The 17065-nt window shown below is 48.2% G+C and overlaps 1 protein-coding gene across 2 annotated transcripts in view; it reads right to left on the minus strand.

Moving 5' to 3' along the window:
* WDR31 (WD repeat domain 31) overlaps positions 1–17065 on the minus strand; it is a 53298-nt gene that overhangs the window by 14114 nt on the left and 22119 nt on the right. For both annotated transcript variants that reach the window (XM_030535539.1, XM_030535538.1), the window contains exons 5-6: positions 3923–4067; positions 3736–3836 (exon numbers count right to left, since the gene is read on the minus strand). In XM_030535539.1, coding sequence (XP_030391399.1) covers positions 3736–3836; positions 3923–4067 — 246 coding nt within the window. The remainder of the gene's footprint in view (positions 1–3735; positions 3837–3922; positions 4068–17065) is intronic.

Raw genomic sequence — 17065 nt, forward strand, 5'->3', positions numbered from 1 at the left:
TGAAGGCTAGGACTATAACAGCATTTAAAAGGGGACTGGATAAATTCATGGTGTTTAAGTCCATAAATGGCTATTAGCCAGGATGGGTAAGGAATGGTGTCCCTAGCCTCTGTTTGTCAGAGAATGGAGATAGATGGCAGGAGAGAGATCACTTGATCATTTCCTGTTAGGTTCACTCCCTCTGGGGCACATGGCATTGGCCACTGTTGGTAGACAGGATACTGGGCTAGATGGACCCTTGGTATGACCTGGTACGGCCGTTCTTATGTTCTTATATACACTGCTCTTGGGGCCCAGCCATCCTCTGTCCCAAGCAGCCATCACTGGAGCCAGGAGAGCTGGGTCGAGCTACCTCTGGATACCATCAATGCTGCTCCCTTAGCAACCAGTGTGTAATCTGAGGTGCAACAAAGGAGGAGAGGGGACTTGGTCAGTAGAGTACCACAGAGGCCTCGGGCTCTGCAGAGTTAAACTGCCCTACACAAAATCCCAATGGGACATTTCTATGGGTAATTGACATGTCCTTGTTCCCATTACCTTGATTACAAAATAGAGGGGTAAGAAACCCTCCTGTCTCAGGACATGAGACCACCTGTAAGGGAATCAGAAAGAAGCTTCCCCATGGTCAAGTTACACCACATTGTTCTCTCCAGAGATTCCTGCCCCTCCCTATCAAGTAGTTGGCGCTGCATGCTGTCAATGACAAGAGATGGGGTTAGTTGGACATTGAGTCTGACCCAGTCTGGCCACTTTTGCATTGCGGAGTGGGAAGTGGGAGTTCTGAGTTCTAGTCCTGACTCATTTCAACTCTCTGCCTTTAGGCAAGTCACCTGGAGCCTGATTTCACGATGGGCTAAGGGATGGACCTAACCCTTCAGTGTTCCAGTCTGCCCAGCAGTAACACAGGGATAGGCAGTAGCAGGTTTATCATGGTGCCAGGCCCCGAGTCAGAAGAGGCGCTGGCCAGCCCAATCCCCTGGCCGGCTGAGATGGCCGGGAAAGCTGCCCCCGCCCCTGCTACGACCTGCCCCTTGCCCTCCAAGCCCTCTCCCATGAGCTACGCGCCCTGGGAGACTGCAGCAGGGATTCGACGCCCCCAGCCACAGAAGCAGAGCGGAGCACGCTGGGGCCGGGTCACTCCACTTCCTGCTGCCCCGTGAGTTCAAGGTCAGGCCCGCCCTCCAAATCATCGGGCAGCAGGAAGTGGAAAGACCCGGCCCCAACCTGCTCCACTCCAGCAGGGAGTGCGGGGGGGGGGCAGTTTCCTGCCTGCCCCCCAAGCCTGGGGAAATGGAGCAGTGGGGAAGGAGCATGGGATGGGGAAGAAAAGGGGATGGGGGAATCTGGGGCCCAGCATGCTGCATCCCCTTGGCAGAAGCTGGGGCTTCCCTGTTAAGCAGGCCCATCGAACCCTCACCCTGATGAGCCCCACCTCCCCTGCACCTGTACCAACCTGATGAGCCCCCCCAGACACCCTCCACACTGAGCTCAACCACCTGCACCCCCACTCAAATGAACTCCACCTCCCCTGCACCTAGACCCCCCACCTGCTGAGCCCCAAACACTGTCACCTGGATCCCCTGCAGAGTCCCATTGCCCCTGCACCTGGAACCCCCCACTCAGCTTCTGTGCATCCAGATCTCCCACTGAGCCACCCTCACCCAGACTGCCCCCCAAAGAACTCTCTTATCCCCACCTGGATCCCCCCCCCCACTATGTCCCTCTGCACTGAGATCCTGCTGCCGGGCTGAGCCTGCTCACCTACACCTGGTACACCTGACACATGGGGGCAGGGGCCCAGGGTGTTTCTGGGGCAGGCCTGGCCCTTGCACTGTGTCATGGTCAGGTGCAGCCTCACTGCTGAGTCCCTGTCCCAGGGTAAGGTGGGGTGGGGGGAGGCTGCATGATAACCTCCCACCTCCATGCTCCTGCCATGGTCCCTGCTCCCCACTGCCATGTTGGAGACTCCACATTTATTTATTGACAAATAAAATTTGCAGAATTTTAAAATACCATGCATAGAATATTTAATTTTTTGGTGCAGAATCCCCTCAGGAATATGGACCACTATGCAGCTGTGATGGTGGGACTGTGAGGAAGGTGGTGGGCGGTGGGGAGGTCTATTGGCAAGGGGCGCAGGGCGAGCGGTGTGGCGTGCAGGGTGCTGTGCAGTTGTGATGGGAGGCCAGCGGGGGAGGTCTCCGGGAAGGGGGAGGGCTGGTCACAGAGAGGGTGCTGGACATAAGATTGAGGCACTGGACAGAGGGGCGGTGTGGTGCGGGCCCACCCCTCAGGGGAATGGGCATGCTGGCAGCACATGACTGGGCAGACCAGTGTGTATCTGGCAGCTGCAAGTTTGTAAACAGTGCCCTCCTGCTGGGCTGCACGGAGCGGGGCTACTCCCGCCACACTGTGCCTCATTGCCCCCAGACCGCCCTTCACTCTGGAGACTGACCATACCGCCACCCTGCACCTTTCCCCATGGAGGCCCACTAATATGTTTGGCGCCAGGCCCACAGAAAGTTAATCTGGCCCCGGTAGGACATACCCTGCCTCACATGAGGAGTCATGAGGCTTAACTCACGTGCCAGGCAAAGGCAGACAAGGCGGCTACATGTGCAACAGGTTATCACACTCATTGCTTTGTACAATGATCACACTGGTGTGAGAGCAAATCAGTGTTGCACTATCACAGCTCTCAGACACTACAGCAGGGTCTTAAACGACTGGTAAGAAAGTGGGTGGCCGTGACAGAACAGAACGTGTGCTGCAAGTAGATGCCACCAATGCAGCAACTGAAGTGCGGAGATGATGGAATGGAAGCTGAAGCCTGCTTTACCTCATACCCTCCTGCTGGGGTCTCTTCCTGCTCTTGGGGATGTGTGCAGGATTACGCTAAAATGCTGTTGTATTGTGGCTCCTCCCGTTTTGCATTGTCCACTGAGCGCTCTGGGGCAGGGACCTCACTTCCGATAGGTTCGAGGTGCCCAGGACACATTCAATTTCCTCAGCACGGAAGTCACTGCTGAGTGTGACCCACGCTCACCTAGGCAGATGCACTCATTCACTCCAGGCGGCCTCTGATCCAATGGCCTGAGTGCTAGGCTTAGGACTTTTGCTGGGATTCCTGGCTGATCAAGCTGGGACCCAGTGTGAAAGGCTTCTTCTAAAATTCACCTTAGTCATTCTGGAAAGCTAGGGCTCATGTCCTGGAGCTTTGGGTTACACCTGCACCGCTGGGTTTCCCCAGGGGAGTTTTGGGTTGGTAGATGTGCCAAACCAAGCACTGGGAAGCAAACGCTGCAGTGCACCCAAGAGATGCACCTCTCAGGTACCAGCCACATGATCTGCAGTTTTGCCATTATCTGGAGGAGCAGAGAATGCAATCACTCACCACTGGCATCCTTGCAGAGGCTGCTTTCAAATATGCTGACGAGTGCAAACTGGGCATCTGGTAAGGTGGACCCACCACTTCCAGTCACCAGGGCCCCTGAAGTGCCATCCACTGTGAATAGCTTTCAGTGGCTACTGCCCTGGCCTGCCTGAGCTCAGAGCATTAATGAAACATGTAGCTGGAGTTTGTGTGGGGGGCAAGGCCTGCTCTCATCACATGCACAAGGAAATCGCTGCTAGGGCAGCAGCAAAAATAGCTTCCCCTTTGCATAGATTCACATGCATACGAGCCAGTGGGTAGGGAGCTGCCATTCTAGGGCAAACAGAGATATTTGCTCTTACCAGATTCCTGGAAATGGCAGCTCTCTGCAGACATTCCCCGGTCTCTATGTCCCACTTGCACATGGTGTTGTCCCGTGAACCTGTGCACAGCTGTAAAGAGTCTACAACCACAATGACTTTATGTAAGAGAGGGCAGAGAAACCAGCATTACTGCAGTTGCTAGCAGAAAGAGTCAGCTGGGCCTCACCTGGGCTCACCGCCAGTCCAGTTACAACCAAGTCATGTCCTGGGAAGTGCTGGCTCGGCCCTGAGTTCCTGTGTAGCTCCCACATCATGACTGTCTTGTCACGGGAGGCGCTGAAAAAACTGTTGGATTCAAAGACACAGGCCACCTGCACAGAACAGAATGAGATACACGATCCATTGGCCAGCTCAACCCAACGGCAAGGCAAGAAAAGCCCAGAAAGTCTGCAATGGTTTCAGAGCTCTGCACTTGGCTGCAGCAATGCTCCTACCTGTCAGGCCCAGGAAACACACAGATCTGAAAGGGGGATATTTTGACTTACAAATTCCATTTTGTACTCACACAAAGGTGACTCCAGGCTCACACAAAGGTGACTCAGGGCGATTATTGCAGCACAGTGAATTCATGTCACTTGCTGCAGAGCCTTATAGCTCCTCTCAAGAGTTAAACTAACCCAGAAACACACTCCTCAACTTATATGGAAGAACTGTGGACAAATGTTAACTAGTCGATTAACATGAGGCTCTTAAATGATCCAGGTCACAGTCACAGGCAGAAGAGAGGAAGCAAAGGAAGAGATTTAGAATACATCCAGGATCTTGAGCTCTCAACGATTCCAAGGCAAGGACCCTACTCCACCACTGACCTGAGAGACATAATAAACAGGCAGGCCTATACTTCAAACACTGCATCGGCACAGCTGCCTGCTGTAGTGCTCCAGTGAAGATGTTCCTATGCCAACAAAAGAGCTTCTCCCATTGGTGTCATTCAGTGGGTCTCAGCCTGCGGTCCACGGACCCCTGGGGGTCAGCAGACTTTGTCTAAGATTTCCAAAGGGGTCCACACCTTCATGTGAAAATTTTTAGGGATCCTCTCATGAAAAAGGTTGAGAACCACTGGTGTAATTAATCCACCACCCGCTGACATAGCACTGTCTACACAGAGGGTTATATCGGTACATCTGTGTCGCTCAGGAGGGTAGATTTTTAACACCCCTGAGCCACGCAGTTGTATTGCTACAGGTCTATAGTGTAAACCAGCCCTAAGCTTTCATTAACAAAACTAAATCACACTCGGAGTGTGAAAGGAACTTCCCAGGTACGAACCCAGTGGTTTCCCCAGGAATTGAAATTGGGGCAGTGTTTGAATTTACGGGGGGGGTGTCAGAACCGATGAGGTATATAAAAGAGATATGAATAAAGTAAATGTTTTGTTAGGATAATGCAAATTTAACATAAGGATAATGCAAGTTACACCAAAACATATAACAGGTCTAGATTTCTAAAAACATATAATTTTTTTTAAAATGTATTTAATTTAAATTGACTTTTGAAAAGTAAGCCATCATGGGATAAGAAGGAAGTCCTCTCATGGATCAGTAACTGGTTAAAAGATGGGAAACAAAGGGTAGGAATAAATTATCAGTTTTCAGAATGGAGAGAGATAAATACCGGTATCTCTGGGGGGTCGCTACTGGGACCATTACTGTTCAACATCCTCATAAATGATCTGGAAAAATGGGTAAACAGTGAGGTGGCAAATTTTGCAGATGGTACAAAACTATTCAAGATCGTTAAGTCCCAGGCAGACTGCGAAATGTTGCAAATGGATCTCACAAAACTGGGTGACTGGGCAACAAAAATGGCAGATGAAATTCAATGTTGATAAATGCAAAGTAATGCACATTGGAAAACAATCTCAACTATACATATAAAATGAAGGAGTCTGAATTAGCTGTTAACACTCAAGAAAGAGATCTTGGAGTCATTGTGGATAGTTCTCTGAAAACATCCACTCAATGTGCAGCTGCAGTCAGTGATTCCCAACATTCTGTTTGCTTTTTTAAAAAAACAGAAGTACTTGTAGCACCTTAGAAACAAACAAATTTATTTGAGCATAAGCTTTCGTGGGCTCCAGCCCACTTCATTGGATGTAGCCCACAAGAGCTTATGCTCAAATAAATTTAGAGAGCAAACCGGGAAAGGAGACCAGCTTCGCCGCGGTTTGCTCTCGCGTTCCCGGAGCCACCCAGCAAACCGCAGGGAAGGAGACCTGCTTGCTCGGGGTTCCGGGAACGAGAGAGCAAACCGGGAAAGGAGACCAGCTTCGCCTCGGTTTGCTCTCGCGTTCCCGGAGCCACCCAGCAAACCGCAGGGAAGGAGACCTGCTTGCTCGGGGTTCCGGGAACGAGAGAGCAAACCGGGAAAGGAGATCAGCTTCGCCGCGGTTTGCTCTCGGGTTCCCCGAACCCCCCTGCAAACCGCAGGGAAGGAGACCTGCTTGCTCGGGGTTCCGGGAACGAGAGAGCAAACCGGGAAAGGAGACCAGCTTGATTACCAGAGGCTTCCTCCTTCCACGGAGGTCAAGAAAAGCGCTGGTAAGTGTCTACATTGGATTACCAGCGCTGGATCACCAGCGCTGGATCCTCTACACCCGAGACAAAACGGGAGTACGGCCAGCGCTGCTTAGTCTCTAAAGTGCTACAAGTACTCCTGTTCTTTTTGCGGATACAGACTAACACGGCTGCTATTCTGAAACTTTTTCTTTTTTAAGAAAGAGATAGATAATAAGACAGAAAATATCATATTGCCTCTATATAAATCCATGGTACGTGTACACCTTGAATACTGTGTGCAAATCTGGTCACGCCATACCAAAAAAGATATATTGGAAATGGAAAAGGTACAGAGATGGGCAACTAAAATGATTTGGGGTATGAAATAGGAGGAGAAATTAAAATGATTGGGAATTTTCAGCTTAGAAAAGAGACGACTAAGGGGGGATATGAAAGAGGTCTATAAAATTTTGACTAGTGTGAAGAAAGTGAATAAGGAAATGTTATTTAATCCTTCACATAAGACAAGAACTAGCAGTCACACAATGAAATTAATAGGCAGCACGTTTAAAACAAATTAAAGGAAGTACTTCTCCATACACCATTAAGTCAATCCGTTGAACTCTTTGCCAGGGGATGCTGTGAAGACCAAAACTATAACAGAATTAAAAAAAGAACTAGATAAATTCCTGGAGAATAGGTCCATCAGGGGCTAATAGCTAAGATGGGGAGGGATGCAACACCATGCTCTGAGTGTCCCTAGCCTGTTTGCCAGAAGCTGGGAATGGGCAACAGGGGATGGATCACTTGATGGTTACCTGTTCTGTTCATTCCCTCTGAAGCACCTGGCCTTGACCACTGTCGGAAGACAGGATACTGGGCTATATGGACCACTGGTCTGACCCAGTATGACCATTCTTATGTAAAAATTAATTATAATAATAAAAATGTTTAGTACAGAAACTCCTCAACATAATGACCTCTCAAGATAGCAACAATGTTAGATAACAACCTTGGCAAATAATGCATTTTAAAAATCTTGGCCTACTAGGAAACTTATTTATGTAAATTTCCATTCCCAGTCATAAATCTAGCATTCTGGAGCAAAGTCACAAAAATATAGTCCAACAAACAAATGTTTACTTAACATGCCCCTTATTTAAGCCGTTAGAGGTGCTTTCATGTGAGTACAACTCCCAGGTGGGGGCAAGAAGACACCTTACTCGTTCCTCCAGCTGCTCACTCTTTGCTCTGGCCACGGCTGTTCATTGTGCCACTGTTCGCTCTACCACTCAGTTGCCAATGGCCCTGCACAGTCACCTTCTACTGCCACCTGCCGCTATGACCTCTGCAAGTTGGTCTCTTGAGGTTCCACCAGCTCTCAGTGATTTCAGCTGAGCTCTCAGTGGGGGAACCTCGCTGCTAGTGCAGACTGGGCTGTCTCTTCCACAGAAACACTGTCCCCACAGCAGGATTAAGCACGGACCTGATTATCAGTGATTTCCGCTGCAGTGGTCACTTCACAGAACAAAAGACTATCTAGGGAGCCTAATCAGCTCTGTCTTTAAACAGTGGAGAGGGACAGGTCCCCACCCTCTCTCTTGATGCCCTCAAATTAGCACAGACTAAGTACAGTTCAACTGCCCTTTACTCATACAATAAGAACAACAACATTTCATTCCCAACCCCACCTTCACCCCTCACATTCAAGTGATTTGTAACCTAGCCCCAGCCAAAATCTATCACTTGGGCAGCACAGCTCTCTCTGTTTGCTGGATACCTAGGTAGATTAGGTATGACTGTAAATACAGTCTGGTCCTGAAGCCTTTCCCTCACCTCATCATTAGCTGTCAGGGAGAGCTCATTTAGACTTTGCTTACAAATCATCACTTGAAATTAGGTTGCCAACATCACTGAAATGAATACACTGACATTGTCATAAAACACAACAGCTGTATAAGGAAGCTAGTCTATGTTCATACTTTTCAAATCTATTATACTTTCAGATACACGTATTTTATCATACACTGTATATGCTTTTAAAGTGTGTATTAATGTTTCAATTTCAATTCAAATTTCCAAACAGTCACTAAATTGGCATGTTTCAGAGTAGCAGCCGTGTTAGTCTGCATCTGCAAAAAGAACAGGAGTACTTGTGGCACCGTAGAGACTAACAAATGTATTTGAGCATAAGCTCTTGTGGGCCCACTTCATCTGATGCATAGAATGGAACTTGTAGTGAGGAGATATATATACATACAGAGAACAGGAAAAGGTGGGAGTTGCCCAACCAACTCTAAAAGGCTAATTAATTAAGATGAGCTATTGTCAGCAGGAGAAAAAAACTTTTGTAGTGATAATCAAGATAGCCCATTTAAGACAGTTTGACGAGAAGGTGTGAGGATACTTAACATGGGGAAATAGATTCAATGTGTGTAATGGCTCAGCCATTCCCAGTCTCTATTTAAGCCTAAACTGATTGTATCTAGTTTGCATATTAATTCAAGTTCAGCAGTTTCTAGTTGGAGTCTGTTTTTGAAGCTTTTCTGTTGCAAAATTCCCACCTTTAAATCTGTTACTGAATGGCCAGAGAGGCTGAAGTGTTCTCCTACTGGTTTTTGAATGTTATGATTCCTGATGTCAGATTTGTTCTTTTGCGTAGAGACTGTAAGGTTTGGCCAATGTACATGGCAGAGGGGCATTGCTGGCACATGATGGCATATATCATGTTGGTAGATGTGCAGGTGAATGAGCCCCTGATGGCGTGGCTGATTTGAATAGGTCCTATTATGGTGTCACTTGAATAGATATGTGGACAGAGTTGGCATTGGGCTTTGTTGCAAGGATAGGTTCCTGGGTTAGTGTTTTTATTCTGTGGTGTGTGGTTGCTGGTGAGTATTTGCTTCAGATTGGGGGGCTGTCTGTAAGCAAGGACAGGCCTGTCTCCCAAGATCTGGGAGAGTGAGGGATCATCTTTCAGGATAGGTTGTAGATCTTTGAGGATGCGCTGGAGAGGTTTTAGTTGGGGGCTGAAGGTAACGGCTAGTGGCATTCTGTTATTTTCTGTGTTGGGCCTGTCTTGTAGTAGGTGATTTCTGGGTACTCTTCTGACTCTGTTAATCTGTTTTTTCACTTCAGCAGGTGGGTATTGTAGTTTTAAGAATGTTTGATAGAGATCTTGTAGGTGTTTGTCTCTGTCTGAGGAATTGGAACAAATGTGGTTGTATCTTAGAGCTTGGCCGTAGACAAGGGTTCGTGTGGTGTGTCCTGGATGGAAACTGGAGGCATGTAGGTAAGTACAGAGGTCAGCGGGTTTCTGGAATAGGGTGGTGTTAATGTGACCATCGCTTATTAGCACAGTAACGTCAAGGAACTGGATCTCTTGTGTGGATTGGTCTAGGCTGAGGTTGATGGTGGAATGGAAATTGTTGAAATCATGGTGGAATTCCTCAAGGGCTTCTTTTCCATGGGTCCAGATGATAAAAATGTCATCAATGTAGCGCAAGTAGAGAAGGGGTGTTAGGGAATGAGAGCTAAGGAAGCTTTGTTCAAAATCAGCCATAAAGATGTTGGCATACTGTGGGGCCATGCGGGTACCCATAGCAGTGCCACTGACTTGAAGGTATATATTGTCCACAAATGTGAAATAGTTGTGGGTGAGGACAAAGTCGCAAAGTTCAGCCACCAGGTTTGGCATGTAACTAGTTCACAAAACTGGGGGGGGAGGGTGTTAGGGAAATTCAAGGGGGGTGTAGGGAAATCACTGTATGTCCAGACACAAACTGAGGCAGCTCTGTTCTCCTGACTCTACAGAAGCCTGAATCAAGCGCTCAGAGAGGTGTGAACAGTTCCTCCCTGGGAAGTGAGAGCTCTGATACCTAATAATGGCTATTTAAATGTCAATAATCACTTTGCTGCTGATCATTTTGGCAGAAACCTGCAGAGCTGTGCCAACCACCTTTAGTGATGCAGGGGTGTAGTAGGGAGGCAGGAAGCTGTCACAGGCTGGTAGGGCAGGGAGAAGGACACAAGGTCTCGATCTGTTCGTCCTCCATCCCCAAATGTCAATGATTGCTGCCATGCTCACCTAGGGAAAGGAGGAGGGGAAGCTTACAAGAAGTGGAAATTTGGACAGATAACTAGGGAGGAGTATAAAAATATTGCTCGAGCATGCAGGGGTGTAATCAGGAAGGCCAAGGCACAATTGGAGTTGCAACTAGCAAGGGATGTGAAGGATAACAAGAAGGGTTTTCTCCAGGTATGTTAGCAACAAAAAGGTGGTTTAGGAAAGTGTGGAACCCTTATGAATGGAAGGGGCAACATAGTGATAGATGATGTGCAAAAAGCTGAAGTACTCAACCCTTTTTTTGCCTCGGTCTTCACAGACAAGGTCAGCTCCCACACTGCTGCACTGGGCAGCACAGTATGGGGAGGAGGTGAGCAGCCCTCAGTGGTGAAAGAACTGGTTAAGGACTATTTAGAAAAGCTGGATGTACACAAGTCCATGGGTCCAGATCTAATGCATCCAAGGGTGCTGAGGAAGTTGGCTGATGTGATGGCAGAGCCACTCGCCATTATCTCGGAAAATTCATGCCGATCGGGGGAGGTCTCAGACAATTGGAAAAAGGCAAATATAGTGCCCGTATTTAAAAAAGGAAAGAAAGAGAACTCGGGGAACTACAGACTCACTTCAGTCCCCGGCAAAATCATGGAGCAGGTCCTCAAGGAATCCATTCTGAAACAGGTGGAGGAGAGGAAGATGATCACGAAGAGTCAACATGTATTCACCAAGGGCAAGTTATGCCTGACCAACCGGATTGCCTTCTATGATCAGATAATTGGCTCTGTGAATTTAGGGAAAGTGGTGGATGTGATATATCTTGACTTTAGCAAAGCATTTGATACAGTCTGATGACATTATTCTTGCCAGCAAGTTTAAAAGTATGGATTGGATGAATGTACTATAAGGTGGATAGAAAGCTGGCCACAACGTTGGGCTCAACAGGTAGTGATCAACGGCTTGATGTCAAGTTGGCAGCTGGTATCAAGTGGAGTGCCCCAGGTCCTGTGACTGGTTTTGTTCAACACCTTTATTAATGATCTGGATGATGGGATTAATTGCACCCTCAGCAAATGTGCAGATGAATCTAAGATGGGAGGAGAGATAGATATGCTGGAGGGTAGGGATAGGGTCCAGAGTGACCTAGACAAATTGGAGGATTGGGCCAAAAGAAATCTGATGAGATTCAACAAGGACAAATGCAGAGTACTGCACTTAGGAAGGCAGAATCCCATGCATCACTATAGGTTGGGGACCGACTGGCTAAGCAGCAGTTCTGCAGAAAAGGACCTGGGGATTATAGGGGACAAGAAGCTGGATATGAGTCAGCACTGTGTCCTTTTTGCCAAGAATGCCAACGGCCTATTGGGCTGTATTAGTAGAAGCGTTGCCAGAAGATAGAGGGATGTGATTATTCCCCTCTGTTTGGCACTGGTGAGGCCACATCTGGAGTACTGCATCCAGTTTTGGTCCTTGTACTACAGAAGGGATGTAGACAAATTGGAGAGAGTCCAGTGGAGGGCAAGAAAAATGATTAGGGGGCTGGGGCACATGACTTACAAGGAGAGGCTGAGAGAACTGGTCTTATTTAGTCTGCAGAAGAGAAGAGTAAGAGGGGATTTGATGGCAGCCTTCAGCTACCTGAAAGGGGGTTCCAGAGAGGAATGAGCTAGGCTGTTCTCAGTGGTGGTAGATGACAGAACAAGGAGTAATGGTCTCAAGTTGCAGTGGGGGAGGTTTAGATTGGATATCAGGAAACACTATTTCACTAGGAGGGTGGTGAAGCACTGGAATGGGTTACCTAGGGAGGTTGTGAAATCTCCATTCTTAGAGGTTTTTAAGACCAGGCTTGACAAAGCCTTGTCTGGGATGATTTAGTTGGTCTTGGTCCTGCTCTGAGCAGGGGGTTGGACTAGATGACCTTCTGAGGTCTCTTCCAACCCTAATATTTTATGATTCTATGCAGTCCCTCCCCAGTGCAAAAGCCTCTACTGAACTCGGGTGGCAAATGCCCAAACTGCCTCCCACCCTAACAGTCTCCATCTCCGCTGCATGGGTGAGGGGTATACACACCACGAGCGGGAGCCACACACACTCCTGCTTCCTCTGCAACCACTTCAGTCCTCAGGCAGCGCAAGTACAGCATGCCACAGCACACAAGACACTGGCGGGCAAAGTAAATCAAGTCCTCCTGCAATGGAGATTATACCAAACTATCGTCACACAAGGGATATTGCCCTGGCTGGCCTGTTCACCTTACATTCAGCCTACTTGTCTCCTAGGGCACTGTGGGATTCAGCACTGCCATCCCTCAAAGCCTTGTCACAGGAGTTAGGCCCAGCTTACCACAGAACGGACAGGGCGCAGGCCACATGAAATACTCTACAACCGTGTTTCTCAAACTGGGGTCTGCAAGGGCATACAGGAGGCACTGGGAGGGAGGGGGAGTGCAAGGACAGGGCATACTTCGGGGAGGGGGTGGAAGGACGTGTGGAGGAGGGGCACCGTTGGAGAGGGGGTGAGGCCCAGGGCTGAGTGGGGAATTTGGGAATCTCTGAAAATTTTTAAATCAAAACGGGGGTCCTCGGGTTGCTAAAATTTGAGAACCATTTGATAAAGAAAGCCGACCCCAGGCCCAAAGACCGGGTCTTAATCAAGTTAATAATCATATCAAGGCCTTAGGCCTCAATCACACTAACATATATAGCAAAGTAAAAACATTGATTTTATACTAACCCTCCTGAGGCTCACTTTCTGATTTAACTATATCATACACTACTAATATGTTACTTAATGCTGCTAAATCACAGAATGCTGCTATAAGGGGTTAAACTGACATAAAGTCCCTTAAAAAACCCCATCCATTACTGCCAAATAAACTAACAACTGCTAGGCTACTATAGTTTATTAAGCAGCTTATGCACACAGAAAATTAACCTCTAATAAACTTGGCTGAACATGCAGTTTGGGCCCAAGTTCCTCAAATTTGCTTAAGAAACATAGCTGCTGACACTGCAAGTAGGCGAAAACCAGGTGTCAAAGTCCTGACATTAACAAAAAACCCGTATAAAGGGGAAGTTGCAAAAAGCAGGCTTGCAGATTAGCTCATAACCAGTATAGTAATGGTAAAAGTTTTTTGCAGATGGTTAAAAAATGTAATTGTATTAACCAAATATGGTATCCTCGGATGTATAAGCTCATATGGTAATTTGCGGTTTTAAGCTTTATAACCCCAGGTATTATTGCTGTAAGGTAGAGCGACTTCCCTCTTGCTAGAGGTCCTGTCGTCTCTCCCTGCATATATGCTTGTAATCTATGATTAATCAATAAAGGAGCCTCAGGCTGTCTGATCAACTCAACTGACTGGTGGTCAATTTCCCCGACAATTTGGTGCATTGGCCGGGAACCCACAAGAGGGCTTCTCCTGGATCGGAGGACCGCAGGCAGTCTCCTTCCAACCCCCGGGCCCAATTAAAAGGTAAGAGACCTTTTGAAATCTCTATGGGGTTTGGCAGAGGACTAGTCTGTAGGCTCCGGTTTGGGTAAGTCACAAGCTGGGTTCGAACTTTTAGCTATCAGACAGACCAGATGCCCTTTCTCTAAGGTTTCTAAGATTCCAAGGTTTTAGCCTTTCCAGAGGCTCCCGTGGTTTCAAAGGTACCGCTAACAACCCACGGACCACGCTCCTTTTGGTCCGGAGAGTCCTGATCCAGGCGTGGATCAGGGGTCCCCTTCCTACCAGGTCTGATGGGGATCCGGGTTTAATGTTCCAGTGTTCCGTGGTTTCGCCTTGACGTCTGTGTCAAGAAAGTGCCTGTGTCTGTGTGTGTGAGGGCCAAGCGGCCAGAGTGAATGCAGCTGTGGGAAGACGCCCCGAGCCTCCTGCGAAGCGAAAGCTCGTGACCGGGAGTGTCTCGAAAGCAAGCCCCACAGCTGAGCTTCTGTATGTGCAGAGATTGTGAAGCTTCCCAGCTGGCAAGCCTTGGTAAGTGGCTAGCCTGTTGGGTGCTTGTGTGTTTCCCCGTCCCTCTTCCCTTCCCTTCCACGACCTATGACCCTGTGACCGCTCCTCGAGCACTGTCCTTACAGGACCGCAGAGTCCCTATTTTGCCCACTGGAGCCATAAGCTCCCTTCCCTTCTCGGAGAGGAGGGAGGCCCCCAGGAAAACCGTACCACTGAGTCTGTAGCTTCAGAAGCACCGTTGGCTTAAGGCTGGTGCTCTGGGCTAACGACAGGCGTGCGGGGACCGCGGGTTCTCCGGAAAGGAGCCCGTCCCATCCTTTACCTCCTCCCTTGTAGGTACCTGCTGTTTGGCGGGTCAGAGAAAGCCTACTCCACCTAGTTCCCCTGCCCAGGGCAGGTAAAGACACCACCGGTGTTAGAACCGTGGTAATCCTGATTAGCGCTTCCCTGGTGTGAAAGGCTTGTGTGAAACAAAGGGCTGAAGTGAAAATGGGGTCTACCCAATCTAAAGGGATCCCAATCCCACCAAAAGGCACTCCTGCTGCTTATATGTATGTGCACCGTGGCCCGTCGACATGTAGATATTTGCAAAAGTGGAATTGGTATACTAGAGACGACCCAAAACTGCAATTTCCTGCGGAGGGCAGTTTTGATCTTGATAGGATTGTGCACCTCAGGGGTGCTCTTGTTGCCAACTCTGTAGGACAGGGACAGTTTGATGCTTATTTTGAATGGCATGATGAAATGGGTAAAAGGCGTCAGGAATCCCAAGTTAGGGGGTTAAAAGATACCCAAGAAAAACTAAAAACCCAACTTAAAGAGGCACAGGAAAAATTAAATAGTGCTCAAAATTTGCTCAGTCCCCCTCCCTTAAACGTAGTTCCCCTCTGCCCGTCTCAAACACGCCCGAAACCGACTGCCCCAAAAAGAATCTACCCTTCACCCCCTTCCGATGAGCTAATTGATCTGTTCTTGGAATGTAGACAGTGGCCCGATAATTCTAATAGGCCGCCCGCTTATAGCCCAGATGCTCAGGCAGGAGGTGGGGCTGGACCGGGAGATAGAAGTGAGGCAGAGGACAATCAAGGTAACCATCCAGACACCACATCTCCCTCATCTCCCTCAAGTTCTGATAAACAAACACCTCCCAAGACCCCTTCAGGTGGGTCTACGCCCCGGTCTGATATGTCCGACGACTTAAGGGAAGCTCTAGCTATAGTAGAAGTGGGAGAAAAATGTATAGACGATTGGCAACAGGTATCAGGTGAAGAAAATATAGATTGGGAATGCAAAGAAATTAACTGGGACAAATTATCTCCAGATTCGCCGCTACGGCGGCTGTCAAATACTATAGCAGAGATGAAGCAATTTGTGACATCACCAAAATATGACTCCCTTTTAAATCCCCGCCACCCCCCGGTCTCTGACGACCCTGATGCAGTGGCTTTTCGTACCCGCCGTAAGGAGTTTCTGCGAAAGGCTGAAAAAATCCCCAAACCACCTAAATCTGTTGCCCTTTGCCCCCTCCGTCAGCTGCCAGGAGGCCAGGGAGGTTTAATGACAGTGCATGCTCCCTGGTCACCAGGTGATCTTTATAACCTTATCGAAAAGTTTCCAAAAATCAGGGAAGATCCCGTTAAATTCCAAGAACAATTGGAAATGATAATCAAGTGCTATAACCCCTCACATGCTGATATGCACCAGCTATTATCGGCTATAGTGCCCAAAGAGACCCTCACTCGCCTCTATGCGAGGGCAAATTGGCCGGATGACCCCAGCCAGATGTCAGAGGCCGATTTGGTCCAAAGAAGAAATAACCTAATTGTTGAAGTTCTCAATGTATGCCCAAGGAAAACAGATTGGGCCAAAATAAATGCCTGTAAACAAAGTAAGGGAGAAAATCCGGCCGATTATATGGAACGTATAAAGCAAGTGTTTGAAAGACATTCAGGGATCAATAATGCAGAACAAACGGCCACACAAGCAGTAGTGGCAGCCTTTGTGCAAGGACTCTTGCCAAAGGTAGGAGAGCAGTTAAGGGTTAATTTAGTGGATTGGGAAGGTAAAAATTTAGAAGAAATTCTGGCAGCTGCACAGCACTTCCACCGCCAGTTAGAAAGAAAGAAAGATGAAACAGAATCTAAACTTATGGCTTTACAAATCCAAAGTATGCAAAACTCTGTTGGAAAAGGGCCCGGGAAAAGGTCAAGACAGGCTGTAATTAAAAATCAACCTTTTGCTGGAAGTAGCCCCCTGACTAATCTCAGTTCCACAGCCTGCTTTTCGTGTGGGCAGGTAGGACATTGGAGAGCCAATTGTCCCCAATTAGGGGAAAACCAGTGTCGGTATTGTAAAAAGGAGGGACACCTTATTAAGGATTGTCCCACACGACCCCCTAGACAGTTTCCAAAACAGGAAGGATTGCCTTTTCCTGCTCCACCAGCCCCAGTTCTTAACTACTAGGAAAGCCAGGAGACTAATAACATCGTCGTCGCCCCCCTTGTTCATGTGGATCAAACTGGCCCAACCGTTTCTTGTCTAATAAATGGTGTCCCTACCCCTTGCTTGGTTGATACAGGAGCTTCTAGGTCTACCTTAAAAGCACAAGATTTCCCTACTGTACCTCTTTCCTCTGAAGTCGTAACTGCTGTGGGGGTAGGAAATACTCCTATTCCCCACCCTGTGTCATCTCCTCTATCTATATCTATCGGTCCTCTTTCTGCTGACCATGCCTTCCTCCTCAGTCCATGCTCCCCTGTAAACCTTTTAGGAAAAGATCTATTATGC

Source organism: Gopherus evgoodei, chromosome 16 (genome assembly GCF_007399415.2).
Source record: "Gopherus evgoodei ecotype Sinaloan lineage chromosome 16, rGopEvg1_v1.p, whole genome shotgun sequence".
Taxonomy (NCBI): domain Eukaryota; kingdom Metazoa; phylum Chordata; order Testudines; family Testudinidae; genus Gopherus; species Gopherus evgoodei.